The 24,806-nt window shown below is 38.0% G+C and overlaps 1 protein-coding gene across 9 annotated transcripts in view; it reads right to left on the reverse strand.

Annotated features, from left to right (window-relative positions):
* Positions 1-24,806, reverse strand: part of LOC106873243 (protocadherin-18) — a 113,341-nt gene that overhangs the window by 38,264 nt on the left and 50,271 nt on the right. For 2 of the 9 annotated variants that reach the window (XM_014920519.3, XM_089362130.1), the window contains exons 2-3: positions 15,662-18,102; positions 2,926-3,540 (exon numbers count right to left, since the gene is read on the reverse strand). In XM_014920519.3, coding sequence (XP_014776005.1) covers positions 3,511-3,540; positions 15,662-18,102 — 2,471 coding nt within the window. In that variant the 3' untranslated portion in view covers positions 2,926-3,510. Of the gene's footprint in view, positions 1-2,925; positions 3,541-4,087; positions 5,434-11,452; positions 14,233-14,369; positions 18,103-24,806 lie in introns of those variants that run through there. The other 7 variants (XM_014920520.3, XM_089362131.1, XM_014920515.3 and 4 more) reach the window with 4 other exon arrangements.

The following is a 24,806-nucleotide window of genomic DNA, read 5'->3' on the forward strand; positions in this document are numbered from 1 at the left end:
TTGTATGGCAAGAATGGTAAGAATAGAAATAAACAGGTAAATCAATCATATGCATACACACACACACACATATATGCAAATACATAAAATATATAAAGATATATATAAACATACATTCTCACACACACACAGTTTATATATCATGAACAACGTCATCATTTATATATATATATGCATATATATATTACATGTATGCATATATATATATACATATCAAATAAATAGCATATAATATACATACCATATATAGTACATATACATATATATATACATATATATTACATACATATATATACTACATATACATATATATGTATAATTATATATATATGATATATATGTAGATATATATTATGTATATATATATGTATATATATATATGTATGATATATATGTAATATATATTATATATAGCATATTATATATGTATGTATATATATATATTGCATACATGTATATATATATGCAAGATATATATATAAATGGATGACGATGAACATGATATATAAATGTGTGTGTGTGAGTATGTATGTATATATATATCTATATATATTTATGTATGCATATATGTGATGTGTGTGTGTATGCTTTGATTGATTTACAGTTTATTCTATTTACATTATGCATACAATACATACATACACATTTATATAAAATATATATATATATATATATATATTCATATTATATTATGTATGTATATATATGTATGTCGTGTATAAATATATATAAATATATATAAGTATGTATGTAAGTCGTATATATATATATGTGTGTGTGTGTGTGTGTGTGTGTGTGTGTGTGTATTGTATGAAACAGTATCGGATGCATTCCCAACTCAATTACTAGGTGTGTGAGTGTTGTGGTGAGGGAGGTGAGAAGAGTAAATAAGCAAAGAGAGGACGTGGGGATGGGGGAACCTGTTGATATTGAGGTGGCTGTTGCATTCTTCTATTGCTCCTGGAATCCACTTTCTGCTTACACACTCACACACACACACACACACACACACATCCACTGTAGTTCTTATACTTTTAAGATGTTCAGCAATGGGGTCGGTGGCTTGAGGGTATGGAGTAGCAGCAGGTGGGTGGTGTGGGTAGGTGGGTGGAATGTATCTTGTTTTGATCCTTTAAATTGTTGTTGTTTATGTTGCAGCTCCTATACCACACCATCCCATCCACCCACCAACTTTCAACCTAGCACTTCAAAATGGTGGTGGTGGGTGGTGGTGGTGGACATTTGGGATTAGGTGTAAGTTGCAGCTGAAGTATGTTGACCATCACAACAATGATGATGATGATGACTTATGACACATTACATGTGTATATATATATACATAGGTATTTATATATATAATATACATTACATAATATATATATATAAATATAATATATACTTATATATGCATATATATATATGTATGTATATGTACATATGTATGTATATATCTATATATATATATATATATATAAATATAATACTTAAATATGCATATATAATATATGTATGTATATGTACATATGTATGTATATATATATATATATGTATATATTATGTATATATATATGTATGTATATATGTATGTATACTGTATGTATATGTATGTATATATGTATATATATATATGTATGTATATATATGTATGCATATATGTATGTATGGAACTACTTTGCAGGAACAATTCTAACTGATATAATAATAATAATTCTTTCTACTGTTGTAATAACGGGAATATTAATGATGATGATGATTATGATGATGATGATGATGATGATGATGATGATGATGATGGATGGAAAGAATAACCAAAACAAAAATTACAAATTATCAGAAAAAAATAACTTAAACAAATAACACACACACACACAGCAGTAACGTAGTGTGACAGTTGTACACATCTACACACACACACACAAAGGCATGCTACGCTATGCACATACAGCTAGAGGCAGTGACTGAAACACACATGCAGTCCTACATCCAGCCACACACACACCAACATCACTGCACACAGACACACATTGCGGCACACTTGACTTAATGAAAAAATCCAACTTATTCTCTATAATATTTGTTGAAGACACAATGGCGACAATTGTATGGATAGATATATATACATGTATATATATATATACATGTATGAATATATGTATATGTATGTATATATACATATGTATATTATATGTATGTATGTATATATACATATGTATATATATATGTATATATATACTATAAATACGTGTGTATATATATATATATATATATATATAAATGTGTGTATACATATGTATATTGATATAATATATATGTATACATATTTACATATGTGTGTGTATATCCACCTCAGTACACGCACATCACATATCACACACGTCTGTACACAATTCCACTCCCAACTCATCCTGTATTCCTTGTAGATTTTGTTATTGTTTATGGAAATGTCCATCTTTCCAGGAATGGTTCAATGGAGTCGTGTCACTGGAAAGATGTATGCATGCATTGTGTGTGTGTGTGTGTGTGAGAGAGAGAGAGAGAGAGAGAGAGAGAGAGAGAGAGAGAGAGATAGAGAGAGAGAGAGAGAGAGAGAAAAAGAGATGAATAGAGTGTGAGGCTTAGAAAGACTGAACAGAGAGAACTGGCAAAGGAGAGATTGACATTGACAGAGAAAGTGTGAGAAATGGGAGAGAGAGAGAGAGAGAGATGTACATGTGGTAGAGAGAGTGTAGAGAAAGCGAGAGAAATGAAACTGAAAGACAAAAGAAGCATGAAATGAAAAAGGAGAGAGAGAGAGAGAGAGAGAGAGAGAGAGAGAGGAAGGGAATGATTGGGATGAGGATGGGGAAGGGCTTGAGGGCAAAACATGAAAAAAAAAACAAAATAACTGTTGGCCCCTTCTTCTTCTTGCTGTTTGTTCTTGTTCTCTTTCTTCTTCTTTTTTCTACTGTGTGTGCGTGTAGGAGTGTTGGTCGTTGCTGTTGTGGTGTTAATTCATTTCCTCAAACACACACACACGCACACCCTCTGCCTCACCTCCCCCTCTATCACTATTCTGGTGGTCAAGGCAGTGACTTCAGCATCAAAACACACCTGGCCTCTGGCTAGCTTGACCGGAACCTACGTTTCCACCCTACCCCACCCTGCTCCAGCACCAGTACAGGCCGCCACCACCTCCACCACCACCCACACAACCACCACTGCTCTGATCCAGCAAAATATATGATCAAAGACACTCCAACCATGACTACCACTGCCAACCAAGACAACATTTTAGGTGATGTGTCTTTCTCCATTCAAAACAATGGGGTGTGATTTGAGGACAATTTGACTGCCGTTTCCAGCAGATCTGCCCACATAGAAGTGCTGTTGCCAAAGCTGATGACCAGAGATTAAGCAACAACAACAACAACACCACTACCGCCAACACTAACCCTACACCCTCGACTGCCACCGTCGCCATGACCACAACCACCACCACCACTACCACCACCACCACCAACACCACCACTACTACCAACACCAACACCACCACCACCACCGCTGTAAAAAATAATAGAGAAAACAAAGGGAAAAACAAAATGTTGTTTTGGTGTCCAAATGTGGGGCGGGGGGAAGGTTTTTGTCATGGTTTCTGGACACAAAAACCACAAGAACAACAAAAAAAATACAACAAAGAAATAACGAAAACAACATGTGTGGATGTGTGTGTGCGTGTGTGGATCTGGATGTATGTTAATGGGGGGGTTGAGGAGTAAGAATAGGAGGTGGAGGAGGAGGAGGGGAAACAGGCAGGTTAAAAAAAGAAAAAAAAGAGGGGGATGTGTAGTGAGTGTGCTATGTGGGGGGAAGGAGATAGGAAGATGAAAGAGGAAGGAACAGGGGTGGGGGTAGAGATGAATATATGAATGAAAGGGTTGGATGAATGAAAAGGGTTGGATGTATAAAAAAGAGAAGTCTTGGGACTTATTGCTATAGACTAAACCTTACTAGAGAAACCCACTAGTGTTTAGGTGGATTCTGCCTACGGTCACCAAGGTGTCACCTTCTAAAGGATCACACTTTGGGAAAACAATGTCTTCTTTTTAAATTTATTTTTGGGGTTTATTATTAGTATTATTAACATTTTTTTGTATTTTTGTTTAATTTTCTTTTTTTTTAATATGTGTGTTTATTTCTTTACATGACAATATATAAAAAGAATGGAAACCATGGAATTTGAAACCTTCAAAGCTAGACTTAAATAATGATAGAATTCTTCTGCACTATGTTGGTCTTGTTTAATAAGGGCAGGAAATGAAATGGCATATTAGACAACAGCAACAGAAATAACAACATCAACAGTTATAATAATAATAATAATAATAGTAATAATAATAATAATAATAATAATGATAATAATGATAATAATAATGGCAACAATATCACATGAGTGATAACTGCTTGGTCAGGCATGACTATTAGCAATCAGTCAAGCGTGACTTGTAATGATGTATACAGGGTCTCAAGGAAGAAACATTGAGCTTTTAGTTAACAAAAGTTCAGCAGGGTGTGGGGTTGCCAAAGAGGTTTTTGGGGGTATGTAGGAAGCTGACATGACAGTATGGGTATAAGGGTGGGTAAGGAAGCTTGCATTTTGCCACAGTTTCATTGGAACAAAATAAACACCCTGTGAAGCCAATGAATTTGAAGTTTAAAAACCAAAACACCTCAGTTGGCAACGATCTCTAATATGAAAGGTTTATGGTAAATAAAACAATTTTCCCATGAAAAACAATTTGTTTCTTCCCCCCCCCCCCCTGGGGTCTACCCAAGGAACATTAAAACAATATCGACTTATTCAGTTCTTTGCAAAACAACTTATCTTATCAAGGATATATTATAAAACAATTTATATTCCCAGGTGTTTATTTAAAACAACTCATATGTCCCTTGCAGGTTAATAATATTAAAACAACTAATGCTTCACAGGGTTTCCTGTAAAACAAATTATGTCACTAGGGGTTAATTATTTTAAAAACAATCATATTTTAAAACAGCTTATGGTCCCAAGAGTTTGCTGTCTAACAACCCATGTCTCTAGGGGTCAATTATATTAAACAACTCAGATTATATTCTCAAGGGTGTGTTTTGAAACAAGTTACGTTCCCAAGGTTTTGTTCTTAAACAACTTCTGTGATCCTATGGGGTAAATATATTAAACACTTATGTCCCCAAGGGTCTCTAATAAAAGCCCCTCATGAAGGTTCATTATATAATAATGCATATCCCCAATGGTTTGGGATTAAAAAAAATAGGGAGATGTGTGAATGAATAATGGTGGGTGGCCATGTTAGGATTTATCGTTGAATGTCAGGGTATTTTGTCATTTCTGATGGGGATTTGTTAAACAGGATTGCAGACAGAGCCTTATTTTTTCGAAGTCCTTGTTGGAAGCTGAAAAAAAAGAGAAAAACGTTAAGAAGTCCTCCATTGAAAAAAACTGTTTTCAAGTGAAGAAAACTCCAAACTACCCCATGGTACTCCATGGTACTCCATGGTACACTATATCATAATCTAACACGGGGTATTATAATCACAGCAGAGTGTATTGTGCTACAGCATACAATAGCATACCATGCCATACCATACCATACTGCATGATATCATGTCATACCATTATATATCACACCATGGGGCCATGCCATAAACATACCTCACTAAAGAATACATCAGCAGAACCTTGTACAAATACGGTTTCACCTACATACACTCACATATATACACATACATGTACACACAGGCACACATGCACACACAAGTTTAAGAAAATTGATCTTTGTTACTTTCATCAATAAATAATCTAGCCTTTTGACTAACTACAAACTCATTGTACTGTAGTAAATGGTCAAGTATTCCACAGCCATATATATAGGTGCTCTGAATGTAATCTTCTCACAGTATCAATATGACAGAGCGTGTCACAAATTTAACCATTTCATTTGCAAGTAGAGTCCATCCAGAGGGCTTCCCCATTGTTTCCTTACTCCGTGTTTCGCTTACAACAGTTGGGTATGACCAGAGACATACATATATTATACATACATACATATATATATATATATATATATATATATATATATATATATATGTATATGTATGTGTGTGTATATATATATATATATATATATATATATATATATAATATATACATTTCCACATGCACACACATATATATGCACGTGTATATATACAAAGTGGCTATAGTGAAATGCTGGCCTTCAAATTGAAATGAGCAATTTGTACCAAATGCCGAGGCCTATTGTCAAAGCACGTGATATTATTGCACAACAATGCACACCCACATACGGCCACTCTCAGTGCTGAAACCATTGGAAAAATTGAGTTTCAAGTTGCTGGAACACCCGGGGACAATCCAGATTTCAACCGTTCTGGCTATCACCTCTTTGAGCGACTCAAACATCCTTTACAAGATGGATGAAGAAGAGTAAGAAGCAGTGCATAGATGGCAGCACGATCAGCCATAAACCTTTTTCTCTGATGGAAGATGCCAGTTTGTGATCTGCTGGAAGAACTGAATCGAAAAGCCAAAAGACGATGTTGCTCTCTTTTTACCCCTCACCTAGATAAATGTTGGGACAACAATGAGATGACCACCACCTCCAAAAGTAGTGCAACTCTACACTTGCTCATCATCACAAATCTTTTGCTAGATCAATGCTGACCCAAGACTGAAGTCGCTCATCCTTTTGAAGGGCTCCCTTTTTTTTTTTTTTTTTTTGCTCTCCTGGGTTTTTTTCTAGTAATTCCCTTCACCTCTGGCGGGTAGGTGATTGGGGCAGGGGGTGGGAAGTGCCAGTTTGGCTGCTGACCACCCCTCACCATCCGACTCAAATTGTACTGGATTGCGTTAACCACAGCAGCACTCAGAACACACACACATGCGTGCATTCATACACACACACACAAGGTCACCAGTGAGGTTGATGTGATATATATTTAGTTTGAACTTCTGAAGTTTAGTGTAGGTGTAAAAAAAAATCCTGGGGTAGGAAGGGACTTCCAAACAAATCTTAGTAGTGGGCAGAAAGGATCGGTTCCTTATTTAATTTGGGATGTGAGGGGTGCAGACAATAAATTAAGAGCAGGACTCTCATGGGGTTTGGGATGAGCAAACAGGGGTTTTATAAATTCACTGAACAAAATCAGGGGACAAGTGAGAAGGTTTAGTAGCAAGAGTTGATTAAAGGTGGATTAAGCCTGACTGAGCCAAACTTTGAAGAAAAGACTTCCAGTTATGGCTATCCCTGCTCTCTTCTAGCCACTTAACATATCTACAACTACCTTTGCCAGTGTGTCACTTCTCTTTGTCGACAGTAGAGAGTAATCAGAGAGTAATCTGAATTGATCCAACAGCTGTGTGGAGGCTGTAGGGGCTCCAACAGGCTCTGATTTCGGTCAGTAGTCAAAGCCACAGCACCATCCTATATACATTATTAGCATGGCATGTGGGTCTTAGTAAAGGGTCAGAAGGTGGCCAGCAAGTGGCTAGTAAATGGTCACTAAATGGTCAGTAAGTGATCAGTCGGTGGTTAGTAGGTGGTCAATAACTGAAGCAATTTCTGACACTGAAGAAGCAACCTGTTCTCTGGGATGTGCATCAATCCATTGATGATGGATGAACTCTACAACTTTGATTGGCTTTCATGTTTGCAGATGGCTAATGAGATCAATTCTGGCCCTGATATAATAATGATTACATGTAGCATACATGTGACTGATGGTTTCATTTGAGGTTTTGGTTAACCAGACTCTGTGAAATATACCTTTACTTTCTGCTGCCTGAAGGCATGTCTCTTGTGAAGATTTAACGCCCTTTACAATTGACTGGGGATGCACAATAGGGGACCATTATGAGCCAGCAGTTTCTAGGATTCTGTCTTTCAATATTACAAAAGCCTATCCTCCTTCCGTGTTTCTTCTGGCCATAACTCGCCTTCCTCTTCTCTACATCAAATTCCTCACAATGGAATTATTTCGGTGTGACATATTGTGCATCCAGATGATGTCATTGGTCCAACTAAGCTGGTTCTTTTGCAACCAAAGTATTGAGGAATTCCAGCTATGGGAGCACTTCTATGCTTGGAACCTTGCCCTGCCATTTATTGTGGGATTGTCTGTGAAGACACGGAATAGAAGTGTAGAATTTGAGGAAACAGATGGTAGTTTGTGTCAGCAGAAAGTAAGAGAAATTATTGAAACTTTGGAAGAGATTGAATAGCACGAAGAAGGAAGGAAATAGAAACTTCTGGGGACACAATTTGTTTTTGTTTTTTTTTCAGGGAGAAAATAAATATCAAGTAGTGATGAAAGATATAAATATATATACAGGAAGAGGTTATTGTTTGAGATATGTTTCTGGTAATGTTATTAAGGGGGTAGCGGCCATGAGGAAACAAAAGAATCACAAGGACTAGCATTGGTAGTGACATTAAAGATTTTATTTCAGTTATTTTTCTGTCAAGACAAGGGAGGGGTTTGTGTGACTGTTTCTCAATCTGGGTTTCAGTCTTTGTTCTGCTGTAGAAAAAAAAATGTGGTCCAGAAGATATTAGATACTTTTGAGTTTGATAACATTTGTAATAGATATTTCTGAGTGTGATAACATGTATATTACATACTGATTTCTACCATAGGCACAAGGCTTGACATTTTAATGGGGAGGGTGGATTAAACGAAGATCATTACATGACTGGTATTTTATAAATCAAGCTGCTGGGAAGGAGGAATATCCAAATAGACCTCAGCAGGATTTGAACTTGGAACATAAAGGGCCAAAACAAAATACCACAGGGCACTTTATTTGATGTTCTAACAATTTCAGCCAAGCCATTCTATATACTAAGGAATAAATAGCAAAGAAATAAAGTTGTGTTATGTGAGGGACAACTTGATATTTCTAGGGGACAAACAGTGACAAAGCATTGACTATTGGCTGGAACAGGCTACAGCAGCCACACCTAGTGGACGACAAAGGAGGTAGTTTCAGAACAAGGAATAGAAATTGGAAGGAATTAGGTAAGAAGGGACTAAATCTAACATCTTGGAGATAAATATTTGATACATTTCAGCTGAGTGTTGGTAAGGATGAGGAGCAGCACATGGCTAAGGGGTCAGAAACTGGAAGGAGATGGGAATGATGATGCTGTTTGCTAATGTTATATATTATGGGGTAGTTGGGGGACTAAACACTATGCCAGGGGCAGAGTGGGACTACGGGAGTCATTTCTCTGGAAGAACATTGGTGGAGCAAGGGGAAATGGTGAATGTGAGAGTGTTACTATGAGGAGTTTCACAACAATGTGTATTAATTAGGCAGGGAGATAATGGAAAATAATGAGTGATGTGATTAATGATTGATCAACTTTAATGATAACAAGAAACAATGAAAGTACGAAGACAGTTTGACTGACATACGATGATATTCCTTTCACTGGTGAAGAAGTTTCACATCATAACAATGGGGTTTTAAGTTCAGTCCCACTGAGGGGCACCTTAAACAAGTATCTTCTTTCATAGCTTTGCACCAACCAAAATCTTGTGTGGAATTTGGTCAGCGAAAACTGTGTAGAAGCCAACCAAGAGAATTATTCCTTTTCTTGGGTGGTTTAATACCACTAGTGGCCTTCTAGCAGAGTGTGTGCCAGCATTTGGGTAAGGTTCCTATCCACCCTTGCCCATCATGCTCTGAGGCCATACATATGCTCTCGGGCAGTTCCTGCCTTTTCTATCTAAACCAAATAATAATAATAATAATAATAATAATAACAGCTTGTTCCAGAAGGTGTTTGTAGAACTGATTAGTACAAAGCAGGTACCAACTGGTAGGGGTGGGATGGGGTAAATACTGGACCCAAATCACAAGATTAAACAATAAAGGTATTTAAAGTGGGAAAATAATAGTGGACGGCAGAAGTGGGTTCAATATCACAGAATGTCGGTTATATTACTGTACGTCAATGGAAATATATATTTGGTGGAACAACATTTATAGAAATTAGGGAATTGAAAACATTCAGCATAGAAGTGACCTTTGACTTGGTCCTTTAACAATGTAAAACAACAAGAATACATTAAAGGGTGGGTTGGATGGGAAACAGTTAAAACCAGGAGGACAAAGGTCAACAAAAGTCAGTATGGAATTTAATAGAGGGACAATTAATTGCCCCTTTTTCTTCATCCTAATACTGAATACAACCACATGGAGGTTCAGAATATAATGCAGGGGGGTGACTATGGGGGCAGCATTTCTAGCTAGGTTCAGTTCACTGTTGTAGGGGACACAACCACTTTGGGATTCAGGGTTGGAAGACAAGGAGAACTTCTGAACGCTGATGGAATTGGTTATGCAGAAGGTGCAACGGGACAAACAGAAAGAGTGCATCAGATGCACCAACAGAAAATACCAGCAACAATGATGCACTTTTGAACCAGGTCAAAGGTGAACGCCAAATGGCAAGACACATTTACAAATGTGGGGTCTAATAGAAGAATCAACAAAAGAAGTAAATGAAGATGATAACAACAACAATGATGATGATGATGATGATGATGACAATGACGATGCAATGACTGTGTTAATGTTGTTTATGATGATGATGATGATAATTGCAATGGTGATGACAATGACAATAGTGATGATGATGATCATGTCGATGATGATGATGATGATGGGGTTCTTAACTGGTCATATAGTATGAGGTAACCGTACACAACTGCAGAGTGTCCTCCTTCACTCACTCCAATGTTTGTTATTACAATAGGACTGTGGAGTGCGCACTTATACTCCACTCCAATTTTGGATACTTCTATACAACTTACAGAGTACGTACTTCCACTCAAATGTTTGTTATTTGCATGGGACCCAAAAGTGAAAGAGCAGCAATTGGGGCTATTACTGTTGTTTAGCCCCTGGTCAGCACTGATTAAACTTATTTACAAAGACATTCCAACCACGACCATTTCCTGTGGCTGCTGTTTGATAGAAACGAGGCCACCATTCCTATCATGTCATTGGAGCTCCCTGATGGATTTGTTGCTGATCACCATTGGTCAGCTCTGGTCAAGCAGAACCATGTTACTGTGCAGGGACCACTAAAGGAACTCTTACGATTCCACTTTAACAAGGGGCCATTGACAGACACAATTTGTGTTAACCACAGATTAGAGTATGTTTGTGTGTGTGTGGACATATATACGTATGTATGTATGTATGTATGTATGTATGTATGTATGTATGTATGTATGGAGCAATCAGCTGTAATGATGTGATGTCATAGGAGCTGAGGTTGCCATTCATGAGATAAATGGTATAAAAAACAAAACCAAGAGTATGGCAATGACAGTTGACATAAAAGAGTATCCAGAGTTTGGTAGCAAGTTAGTTGTAGGAATGTTTTGTTTTGTTTTTTTTTTCTCTTTTTTTTTAAAAAAAAAATGTTTGTAATTAAAAATGTCAGCAGATAACTACAATTAGAAACAGAATAAGGAACAACAACAGCAGTCTTTTTTTTCTTTTCCTCCCACATGGTATTGACCCTGAACCTTTGGGATCACTTCTGCCCAATTTAAAAAAACCCGTCACACTAAACCTACAAGTGGTTCAGTCGGTATTAAATATTTATAAAATAAACATTAATTAGCTAATTAAAAATAATTATTTAATAAGGAAAAGACCATATTAATTAAAAGACTAACAGTTATTTCAGCAAGCAGGCCACATAACTCAGACAAGTTCCAGTCTTATTAGACCTTATAATGTAGTCATTAGAATATCACATAAAAATTTGACATTAGTTCCTCCCTTTTATACTCTATCAAGGCTTGACAATACCTTTCATCCAACAAGTGATTAATAAAATATATACCAGTCATATACTGAGGGAAACACACCAACAATACCATCATCGCACCCCCACCAAAATTTGTGGTCTTGTTATAAAATGTTAAAATCAATATTATAATTATTGTTATTGAGTGAGAGAGCAGTGCATGCCATCAAAAGGACACTGGTGTACAAACATATGAAGCCCAAGGTACCCATCATAACTACCCGTCTGATAAGGGGTACACCAGGCACATGCATCACAACCATATGTGTGTGACATAGTGACCTCATATCAAGATAAACAGCACACATGACTTTGCAGTTGGGGGGGGGGGCTCTCTTAAAATTTTCTTCAGGTTGAATAGACCATCTCACTCAAAAGATTCCTGAAGGAGGGTTGTTTTAGGATGTTGAATAAAACACCCATGTTTCCAGAGGTGAATTATTCAAACCCCAAAGAATTCTTCTCAACACATGGCTATGATGCTCCCCCCACTACTTCTGCTTGTGATCAGAGATACACATATCATCAGCCACTAGGGGACACTCTACTGGTTAGGGTCAAACAACTGACAAGAAATTCTGTGGGGTTAAGCAGAATATTTGCTGTAGCCCATCTTTTATGCCAAGAAATGTACAGGATAACACTTCAAATCAATTAAGGATGAGAAGTCATGAGAGCCATTGCCTGGTTCTGCATCAGGACATTTCTTCTTCTTCTTCTTCTTATTATTATCATCATTGTATTGCATTGTATCACATCACTACAATACTCTGAGATCAATTTCCACCATGTCTGATTCCCTTTCTACCCTTCCAGGTTCAAGAAAATAGAACTCAATTGAATTCTGGGATTGATTCAATTAACTGATTCCCTCACTGTCAACCAATTCATGTCAGTACATTAAGAATCATTATTCATCCAAATATTTTTGCATCATTGAAGATTTAGTGGTTGTAATTGTCCAACTTTACATTCTTTGTATAAACATTTCTTAATTCCGTCTGTCATCTTTTGCTTTCTTTCTTTCGGTTTTGTTTTCAAATAATTCATAGTGAGTCAAATAAAATAAGATGGAGTTTTTAAAGAATTTTTACTAATCCCAGAAGATAAAAGATAAGGAGTCAACCAACTATTTCAAGCAACAAAATTAAATTTTATGTACACACACACACATATATGCATGCACATATGCACACACACACAAATATATATATATATACACAAATACGTATACATATATATGAACTTTGATGATGTGAAGATCCAATTAACACCTCAAGCTAGAATTATATAATTCATCTTTTTATTCAACACTGACACCGATGTACGAATGATCCACAGCCTGGTTTCCTTAACCTGGAACCACAAAGGCACGAGTTTAAAGACCATAAATAAAGGACATACCTATAACTGAACAAAGTGTCTCCATCGTAACATATACTTATTTTTTGAAATAATTGTTGGGGCGGGGGACAAGATAGAATTAAAGACATCATCCGCCACCCCCTTTTCACTAATCTCCCTCTAACACATTGACTTGTAACAAAAGTATAAGACCACACAGTTTTTGTTATTGTGGGCAGCTTTTGGTAATCAAATTTAACCCCAATATATATCTGGTATTTATTCATAGTAGTGATGTTGGAACAGAGAAAGGTATGTCAACCATGATGTTAAAATATTAACCAAGAAACGAGCTTGTTGTTGATGTTGTTTGTGTTGTTGCTGTTGTTGTTATTGTTGCCTTTATTGTTGTTGTAGTTGTTTCAATTGTTGTTGTTGTTGTTGTTGTTCAGGTATTTAATAGATGAATATCACCCAGTTCTTTGTTGTCTTGAAGTGTCGTCTGAAACTGTCCAGTTTTTTAAATTTTTTTATCACCAACAGACCAGGTCAGGTTGAGACAGAGTCTTTTTTCAGTAGTAGTAGTAGTAGTAGTAGTAGTAGTAGTAGTGTTAGTAGTAGTTGTTGTTGTTGGTGGTGTTGGTGTTGTTGATATTGTAGTTAAGTAAGCTCAGTCAGTTTCGGTCAAACTGACCGATGGAAGGGAAGTAGGAACCTACTATGGAACGTCTTGGAAAGTTGGTCACTTGTATTCCATGGTTTTACCAGCAACGGGCAGGGATAGGTTGCTGCCGAGTCTAGCTTGTGGTAGATGGTTGTTGTTGTGGTTGAAGTTGGGTAGCCCCGGTCAGCCCTGCTCAAGTAGACCTGTGGTGGGTAAAACACTGGAGTAAGTCTGACCTACCTCATCACAGATGCCCTACCCATAATATATACATACTCCACACACACACATACACCAACACTGCATTCATCATCATCACCACCACCACCACCACCACTACCATCACCACCAGCACCAGCACCACCACCATCACCATCATCATCATCATTGCCATTTCTGGATTCCCAAATGAATTCGAGTGGATCTGTTCCACACAGTATATTGTATGCAATAGTTGTAGAAAGTCCCACCACCATCTTCTATAAACAAGCACTCTCTCTTTCACATTCTCTCTTCTCTCTCTCTCTCTCTCTTTCTTCAGTCCTTATATGTAATTGAAGTCTTCGTACAGGTGGAACATTGCTTGCAAAGGTGCAAAATGGTTCACACCAGAGAAAAACTGCTCACGCAGGTGCAACATTGTTTACAGAGGTGCCACATTGCTCATACAGGTGGAAAATTACTCATACAGGTGCAACATTGTTCACACAGGTGGACCATTGCTCACATAGGTGCAACATTGCTCACACAGTGCACAGGTGCAACATTGCTCAAAAAGGTGGGACAGACCACACAAAGGTGTAACATTCATTGTGCATATCTAACATTCTCAACAACAGTGCAACTGGCTCCACACACCTATGACATCATTCACAGGTGTGTGACTGTCTACATTCCTACCCAGGTCATCACACAGGTGTGACTGTCTCCACGCAGAATGGTTTATATCCACACATGTTTGACATTCTCCAAGCAACTGCAGCATTACCATAAGTAAAGGGTCTCAATATAGCTGTGTAACCTGTTACAGGTGTGTCCCTTGTCACACAGGTGTAACAATTCTCATATGGGTGTGAATCACAACACAGATTTTTTTAACCCAACAACACTAAATGCTGCCAACACGTTTGTACCCCTATAAAATCCCACATTTACAATATATAAGGCAGATTGGCAGAGATGTTAGAGCACTGGATAACATGCCTTGTGGTATTTCTTTCAACTCTTTATGTTCTGAGTTCAAACCCCACCAAAGTAAGTTTTGCCTTTCATCCGTTCAGGACCGATAACGATACACTAAATCCTGTAGAATGAGTTGGAGAAACTGTTAGAGGATGGGACATGATACCTTGTGGTATTTGATCCCTCCCTCTGTGTTCTGACAGCAACACATGTGACCACACACTAGTACCAACCTGTATCAACTTTTCCCTTGTATAAACATCGGTGATGAAGAGGGGTGGATGGGGGGGGAGACTTGTATGTTTGGACAACTGACCGTCTTCCGCACAAAATATTCTCCAGGCTTGCACACGCATGTGTTGGGGCATGGTATACCTTGACCAATGGAAACCCCATAGAGATACACATTTACTCAACAACAACAACTCACGTCTATTTCTGGCAAGTTGTCCTCGATCTCACAATACAATCTACAAAGATATCTTGCAAAAGCTCATAGTCACCAGTCTCAAATACTGCAACACTTCAGGCCATAACAAGCTTATTATTGATATCACAACAAACTACTGAAGACATCACTTACCAGTAAAACTGAAGGGGGCCTTCTTTCTGTAGTAGAGGTAGTCCATTCACTTTGGGACTCGTACTGAGGGTAAAAACCACTTTTTGATTCCATAAATTGTGTATTTCTGTTCCTCATTTCGGTTGATTGTCTTGTTTGGGTTCTTGTTGTGGCTACAGGTTTCTTAGTTGTGCAGGTATAATGACTTTTCTCTCTGTCGGAGCTGATTTCTGTAATGTACTGTGTACCTCGGTCGTTATTACACCTCACCACACACAGTGTGATGGACACCACTACGGCTACTGACACTATTACTGCTGCTGTTACAATAACGATGACCCAGGTCAAGTTGATCATGTTGTCAGATTGTGACTGGAAATTCTTCAGGGCTGGAGATGTTTTGTTGCTGACGGTCAGCGTTAAAGATAATGTTACTCTGGCTGTCAGAGCCGGTGTGCCACTGTCTCTGACAGTGATCTGTAGTTTGTAAGTACCAGCATCATTTTGGTAAACTGTTCGAGCAAAAGACAGCGCCCCAGAATAAGGGTTTACTGTGAAGAGCTGTTTGTTGTTTCCTCCAAGAATTTCATACTGAAGGAACGCATTTAAATGACTGTCCCTGTCTGAAGCCCTTAAAACAGCAATCTCTTTTTTACTTTGGGGATGATAGTGTACATCAAGGCTGAAAGGGTCCGAACTAGGGAAGGTGAAATAAGGGGCATTATCATTCTCATCTAAAACCTCAACAATCACATTGGCTGTGTTATTTAATGAAGGATTCCCGTTGTCTTTGACAAATACTTGGAACTTATAAACATTCTGTTGTTCTCTATCCAGTGGTATAGTGGTTGAGATAAAACCATAATCAGTTATCTGGAATGGTATCACATGTTTGCTGGTACTCAGCAGAGAAAAAGTCAGTTGACCTCCAGCTCCCATATCAGGGTCAGTAGCATTTATAAAACCAATGGGAAAGTTTGTTTTCCCATTTTCATAAGTCAGGAATTTAAAAGATTCTTTTGTAAATTGTGGCTGGACATCGTTGACATCCATCACTTCAATGGAGAACTGTCTCTGAGTCTGTAAAGGAGGGGACCCTTTGTCTTCGCAAGAAATTGTTATGTCATACCTATCTTGTTTCTCTCTGTCAACAGATTTCTTTAACGTAATTTTATATTCTTTTAAACTTAAATCTAAAAGAAGGAACTTATCATGGTGTAGGCTACATTCCACCTCACCGTTCTGTCCAATATCATTGTCAATAATACTGACATAAGCTATGTAACTGCCGACTTTGATTCCTTCAGAAATGGCTGCTGTATTCTCTTTTATCTGAGTGACAAAGTTGACATCTATTTCTGGTGCCATGTTGTGTTGGTTAATGACATTTACCAAAACCATGGCTATGGAACTGAGAGGAGCACTGCCACCATCTGTGGCTCGTACAAACAATTCATAAGTCTTTTTATGTTCCGCTCTAAGATCCTTTTGTAAAAATATCTCACCTGTATCTCGATTGAGTCTAAAGTAAGATTTCACACTTTCAGGTGTTTCAGAACTAAACTGGTATGACACTTTACCATTCTCTCCAGAATCAAGATCTCTTGCGGACAACATTAAAATTGCCCCATTTCTCTGGTGAGTATTCTTTACAGAAACATTGAAAATATCTCGACTGAAGACAGGCGGATTGTCATTGACATCTGTCACAGTTATATGAACATCTAAGACACCTTGTTTTGGAGGGTAACCTCCATCTTTGGCAATTATTTGTACATTGTAAGAGTCTCTGACCTCACGGTCTAATGTTTTCATCAGAACTATACCTAACTCAGAAGTTCCTGTTATTCGTTTAATTACTGACAGTGTAAAAGGTTCTTTTTCTTCCATTTTAAGTTGGTATGTAATTTTGGAATATTGAACCCCAATATCCTTGTCAATAGCATTTGGAATAGAAATCTTCATTCCTTCCTTGTCCCCTTCAGAGAACTGGATGTTGGCAAACTTTTCAGGAAATTCAGGTCGGTTATCATTAACATCTTGTATGACAACTTTAATCTTCAGTACTTTCATAAAAGTTTCAGCTTTTCGAACTGCCACTTTGACTATTTTGGAACATTCCATTTTATATGAACACAGGGACTCAGCATCTAGTGATTGTGCTGTGTGCAGTTTACCTTTCTTGGTTACATTGAACAAGCGGAAACTGTCTGACAGTCTTTGTTCCAACTGGCTGAACGTTATAAGATTGTGATCTTGGAATGGTATTTTGTCCATCAAGTGTAAGTCTGTAGCGATGTCTCCCACATACGCTCCAGGTCCCTTCCCTTCTTCCACATGGTAGGTAATGTCTACACAGAGGCAGCAGTGAAGAACCAAGGAAAGTATTGCCGCTGTGTGAAGGACATCTTTTCTTTTTATTCTCTTCATCACTAAAAAATTGGTCAATGAACAAAAGCATTCTGAAATGAAAGAAGAAATCAACCGTTAGTCACCGATAATGTCAACAATGGCATAAAAGGTAAGCAATAACAGGAATTTGTTTAAGAGTCATAACAACAACACCAGAGAGACATTAAGGGACTGTCAAAGCAATACTATAGAGTCTGTCAACAACTAAAGGGTCATTCTATCTGAAAGTGATCCCTGGTGAAAAATTGTTTAAGAGCTATAACATGATAATAGATATAGGGGCCGGTCGACAAGTATAGCACTTACACAGTGTACCTATTCGTTTGGATCACCAGTGAACTAAACCCCTCATATTCTATATATATATATATATATAGAATATGAGGGGTACAGCATAAGTTTCAACCCATCTGTCTGGGTCTCATCAGGTACACCAATAAAGATTTAAGACCAAATCCATCTCCTGTTAAGTAATATATATATATATATATATATATATATATATATATATATATATAATATTGTACAATACAAATAAGGTGATATTTTTTCAAATGCAGAATTGCCATGTTAATGGTCAATTGAACTGCTAGAAATAGCATCCAAATTTGAGGTGAGGGGTGAAAAGAATACAGTGGTTAATGCTGTCCTAACTGTAAATCATGTCTTAATGACATGGTGGCCAGGATAGGTATGTCGTTGATCATACAGCAAGTTGGTCAGGACAGACCAGCTACTAAACAACACCAATAACAAAACTTGCTACTAATACTACTATAATTATAGCTGCTACCACTACTACTGCTACTGCTACTAATAATACTACAGCAGCAGTACACACACATCTATACACATAAGCACACATACACAGACATAAATACTTGCTGCTGCTACTACAGAGACAGACAGACAGACAGACAGACAATATCCAGTAAGAGAGGAGGGAGGGAGGAGGCTGGCTGGCACAACAACAAACAAACAACAGTCTTCATGGTAATCAATATAAAATCTCATTGCATATTTACTGACAATATCACACAATATCATAGCATCTCCCATCCTCCTAACTTTACTCTTACTGCAATATAGCAACTCTCTCTCTCTCTCTTTCTTTTTCTCTCTTAATAACTCATATACTAGCTATTTGCCTCTCTCTCTCTCTCTCTCTCTCCCTATCTATCTATCAGTCTGTCTGTCTGTCTATCTACCTACCTATCGATCTATGTCTATCTATTAATCTTTCTTTCCCTTCATATATATATATATATATCATCATCATCATATGTATATACACACACACACACACACTCACACACATGCACGCGTGCATATATATCCCTCCATATATGACATGTCCTTGCATTGGTGCTCATTTCCTCCCTTCATTTGACAACAAGTGTCAGTTTGCTTATGTCCCCATAACTTAGCAGTTTGGCAAAAGAGACTGATAGATATTTACATACAGAGGTTGATTTGTTTTATGAAACCTGTTAAAGTAGTGCTCCAGCATGGCTACAATCTACTGAAACAAGTAAAATATAAAAGATTTTATATCTATCTATATGTATGTATGTGTGTGTATGTATGTATGTGTATATATATGTGTGCGTGTGTATATATATATATATATATATATATATATATATATATATATATATATATATATATATATATATATATATATATATATATATATAAATAAAACTGTGTATATGAAGTAAGTAGAAGAGAAGCTGGACATGGTGAGATATATTAATCCAAGGCAGAAGAAAGTTTGTCCATGTTTTAAGAAGTAAGGAGAAGGGTGAGGTGGTGAAGTGGACCGGAGGAGAGAATGGAGATGTTGTTGGAGAGAAGTGGGGTAAAATAATGGTCACAGGTAGTTTTACTGGCAGCAGACAGAAAGAAGCATGAAAGTGCTGTTAGAGGAGGCCGTTGAATGTAGAACATGCATGGGTGAGAGAGGGACAAGTAGAAGCAGACCAGAGAGCAGCCATTCAGGAAGACGGTTGTATGGTTTATCAAATGTGGTTAAGACTGAGAAATCCAGTGAGACAGATGGTCCACCAGGGATTATTGTTGAAAGGATTGAGGTAAAGTAATGCTAGTCACAAGTATAGTCAGTGAAGGTTAGTGCCTCCAGTGACACGGACAGGGTGTTAAAGTTGAGAGATATAATTCCAGAGGAACCAAACTGTTTGGTTAAGTTATAAAACACTGAGAAAGAATTAGCTGAGGAGAGATGCAGCTTGGAAGGAATGCTACTACTAATGTCTTCCTAGTGATAGAAGTGAAGAAGAAGCATTTAGCTGGATCCTAGCCCGATCATTTGTTGGGCTGCAGAAGGCTTTTGACACAGTTCAATACCCTGCAACCTGATAGATGCTTAGGAAACTGAGGGGAAATGAATATCCTGGGAGAACTGTACAAGCCATGTTCAGCAACACACTCAGCAAGGTGAGAATTAGCAAGACAATGAATTTAACCTTCAGGTAGCGGGTCCATCAGGGCTTAATTCTTATCCCCCTCCCGTGTATTAAAGTTCTCCAAGCCAGCTTTGCATAGGAACTTTTGTATGCTGAGGAATAAGTTCTGACAGGTGAATGAGTAGAGGATTTAAAGAGAAGGAAGCAAAATCTAGGATAAAGGCACTTTAGGACAAAATTAACAAATCCTTAAGTTTTAGTAAGAAAGAAAGAAAGAAAGGCAGGATTCTGCTCGCATCAAGTAGCAAGATGTGGGCTTTGGATGCAGAAGATTTGCACTGACAAAGAAGAAATGAAGAAAAGACGTGTAATGTTAGATGAAGAAGAGAACAGAGATGAGAGGACGGCTGGATGTGAGATACAGTGTGGAAGAGAGAAGATTGCAGTCATACTGCTTAATATGGTGAAGTAATCAATAGATGAGGTTTATTGATATCTTGGTAGAAAGGATAATAGTCAGTGTTGTTGTTGTTGTGTTGCATGTTGCAGAGCAAAGTGTTTGGTATGAAGGCCAAGGATGGGAATGGCTTTTAGGAACTCACGAAAGAAACGACAAAGAATCAGGGAAAGAATTGGTGGCACACAGTGAAGGAGAAGAACCCTCCACCAGTGCAAGCCAGGGCAGAATGGTTGCTAAGATATCGGTGGCAGTGGTGGTTGAGACATATACTATATCTACATTGGGGTCTCTCTTTCCCATCCTGTTCTTATCAGATCTCCATCTACTGCCCTCTATGTTACACTCTTCCCTCTTATTTCATTAATATACCTAACAACCTGTGTAATGAAAGATGGTGTTTGATCTGTCTGTATTTAATCCCTCCACCATCCACCCTCTATCACTCCCCCACCATCCACCCTTTATAGGTCTACTTCACTTCCACTATCCATCATTCTATCTCTCTTCCATCACAATGCCTGTGTAATTAAGAATTACAATGGATAGGCCCATATTCAATATCTCCAACCATCACCCTTCTCAAGTGCTACATGTCATTCTCTCTCCTGCCAGTGTCTCCCCCCACCCCACTCCAGTGACATTTTCCACTCTCACCATGGCCACCTCTATTGCTGTCCATTATCCACTTCCTCTTATAATCACCTTTTTTATAATTATCCCATAATGTTGCTCATGTTAGCTTTATATTCAATTTCCTTATTAACAACCAATGTGTACCCATCACTCTCTCTCTCTCTCGCTTTCGTTGGTCCCTTCTTTACCATTCTTATCCTCAGTATCCTGTCACACCCATACTCGTGCTCTCTGCTTTTGCCCATCAAACTCTTCTATTCGCATCCATGGTCACTTTTCCTTGAAAGAACAGAGACAATGTGAAGATAAAGAGATTCTTTAGTTGTGCAGAGAGCAAGACAACCCCTCTAGTGTTGGTGCCAAAATTAAAGACATCTGGTGAGAGACTCTGTAAAATAGTTGGTGTTAGGGAAGACAAGCCAGTCATAGAAACCATGTATGAGTGAGAAGTGGTCCCCCACCTATCTAAAAGGATAGAGACTCCAAAAAACAATGACTGGGACCAATCCAGCAGACCAGACTGGCGCCTGTATTGGTGTCCTGATTATAGCTCAATCTGTTGCATAACAACTGACCAATGGCTAAACAACAACAATAGTGTTCATATCTGAGCTTGTTTCTGTCCATGGGATTATTGCCACCCACCTTATCCACTTGACCATTCCATCTTCCCCATACTACACAGTGAAAATCTGACATTTAACAAGTTAAGGAACTCTCCAATAAGAAAGACAAGATGAAGAAGGCCAGTAAATATACAACAGACATTAGCTGTTAATTTCCTGGAAATAATTACCAAGGAGCTGAGAGTAGGGGTTACATTCACAGGGGGGGGGATCTCTCTTCATCAGAGGGGGACATAGAGTCAGTTGAGAGAAGGGTGAGGTTGGTAGCTATCTGTCTATCTATCTAGATAAGCAGACAGACAGACTGATAGATAGGCATACAGATAGACAGACAGACAGAATGATAGATAGATTGATAGAGGGAAAGAGAGTACGACAGAGAAACGGATTTCTAAAAAGGGAAGGAAAGCATAAAAAGAAAGGAAGTGTGTGTGTGCGTGTGCATGGATGTGCATGTATGCGTGTGTTTTCAACAAGTCAAACAATGAAAACAAATAAGAAAGAAAGAAAGGTTTTGAGAAAATCTGGAGGAAGAAGGAGAGATGTTGATAGAAAAGAGAGAAGATATGATGTGGAGTTAGAAGGAAGGTTAAAGAAAGCGGAAGAGATAGATTTGAATGTTATCATCGAAAGAGAGAGAGAGAAAGAAAAAGAGTATGTGTGTGAGAAAAAGAGAGAGAGCCAGAGAAAGGAGAGTTTATGAGAGAAAATAGAGCAGAAACAAGATGGCCGACAGTCTGCTGCTTTCAGCGACATAAAGCCGTCGTCCATAACAGAGGCCGACTCTTTTTTCAGATCCAAACTCCAATAAGCAAAGTGAAATGCTCTCCGTATCACACACACAGACACAGATGCTGTAGTAAACACCATGTCTGTTGTTTATTAATGTACGACTAATGCATCATTCACGTGTGACTACTACAACATCCCAAGCCATATTAAATGTCGATATTTCAGTAGAGGAGATGGCTGCCTTATACACCACCTTGCAAAGAAAAAAACACCATCTTTGATGAACCAATGACAACACTTGTATGTGCTTGCTCAACCTGCTAAAAATAACACTGAAATCTTCTTCAAAATCACACTCTACAGTCTTAGAAGTGGGATGACAGTTTAATAATGTAGACTTAAATGATATTTGTAAAAAAGAAGAGATAGTCATGGCTGGAACATTCTAAACAGAAATCTTTTGGATCAGGGATGGCTTAGGGTTAAAAAGCACCAATATATGTATGTGTGTGTGTGTGTGTGTGTGTGTGTGTGTGTGTCTGTGTCTGTGTGTCAAGAACTGTATGTTCTTCACTAAATATAATACATCTAATACACCAATGTTTAAATATTTAAGTTACACTTTATGTCGTGTTGTGTGTGTGTGTGTGTGTGTGTGTGTGTAATATGTGTAAACCAATTACATACATATGAGTGCTTCCCACACACAGAAACCACACTTCCCATTATCCAATCTATTCTGCCCCCCCCCCCCATTGCCTCCCTTTCTCTCCTTTTGCAAATGGAGTAGCCATGTTTCTCCTCTACTGCAAGACATTAGCTCCTGTTCCTCTGTCATTGTTTAACCTCTCATCTCCTGGCACAAAGCCACTTCCATCAATACTACATCCCATTCACTTGATGGGGGTCATGTCTTGTGAGTTATTCGGTGACCCCCACCCCTCCCCTAGTGCCAGTACCAAGACTCTCCATACACTCTGTAAAATTGAGGGCATTAGGAACAGCACCTAGCCATAGAAACCATGCCAAAGTGGACTTTGGAACTTGGTGCAGGCTGCCAGTTCACTGGCTCCTGTTAACCTGTCCAAATCCTGATGATGATAATCATACACACATGCATAAACCTCTATCTATTAATCTATCTATTAATCTGCTTGTCTGTCTGTCTATCTGTCAGTTTATCTATCTGCCTGGCTGGATGGGTATTTGTCTCTCTGTCTATCTGTCTGTCTGTCTGTCTATCTGTCTATCATTCTACCTATCCACCTACCTACCTACCTATTTATTTATTTGTCTATTTGTCTAGTGGGAGGGCATATAACTTCATGAGCCAATGGAAAGCCCCTATGTGATTTGAGCTATAAGAAATAGCAGCCAACTCGCCCTCTAATTACATCCTGTAATCTTTAAAGTACACATTATAAGATAACATTATATAATGTACTCTGAGATAGACACTGGCTGAATATAGCAAAGGGTGGTCAAGTTTGGAACGTCACTGATCATAGGTTTACTGGATCAGAGCTGACCTGGGACTAAACAACAACATGTCACAAAGAAACTCGGCTTTAACAGGTTTTTTCCTTTCTTCTTATTTCTTCTGTCTTCAAGAAATCAATAGAAATGTTTTCTCTCTCTCTCTCTTACTTTCTCTCTCTATTTATATATATATATATATATATATATATATATTACACATATATATATTTATATACACACACAATTACAAAACGAGAGTGAGTGAGAGAGAGAGAGAGCGTATTGTGGGTGGAGGGGTAGTTACACAATTAGATAGGGGTAGACATCACCATTACTTTTACATCTACTGCTGTACATAACACTATAGTTGGAGCTGCTGCTGCTACTACTACTACCAC

Source organism: Octopus bimaculoides, chromosome 14, assembly GCF_046866305.1.
Source record: "Octopus bimaculoides isolate indiv1 chromosome 14, ASM4686630v1, whole genome shotgun sequence".
Lineage (NCBI taxonomy): Eukaryota > Metazoa > Mollusca > Cephalopoda > Octopoda > Octopodidae > Octopus > Octopus bimaculoides.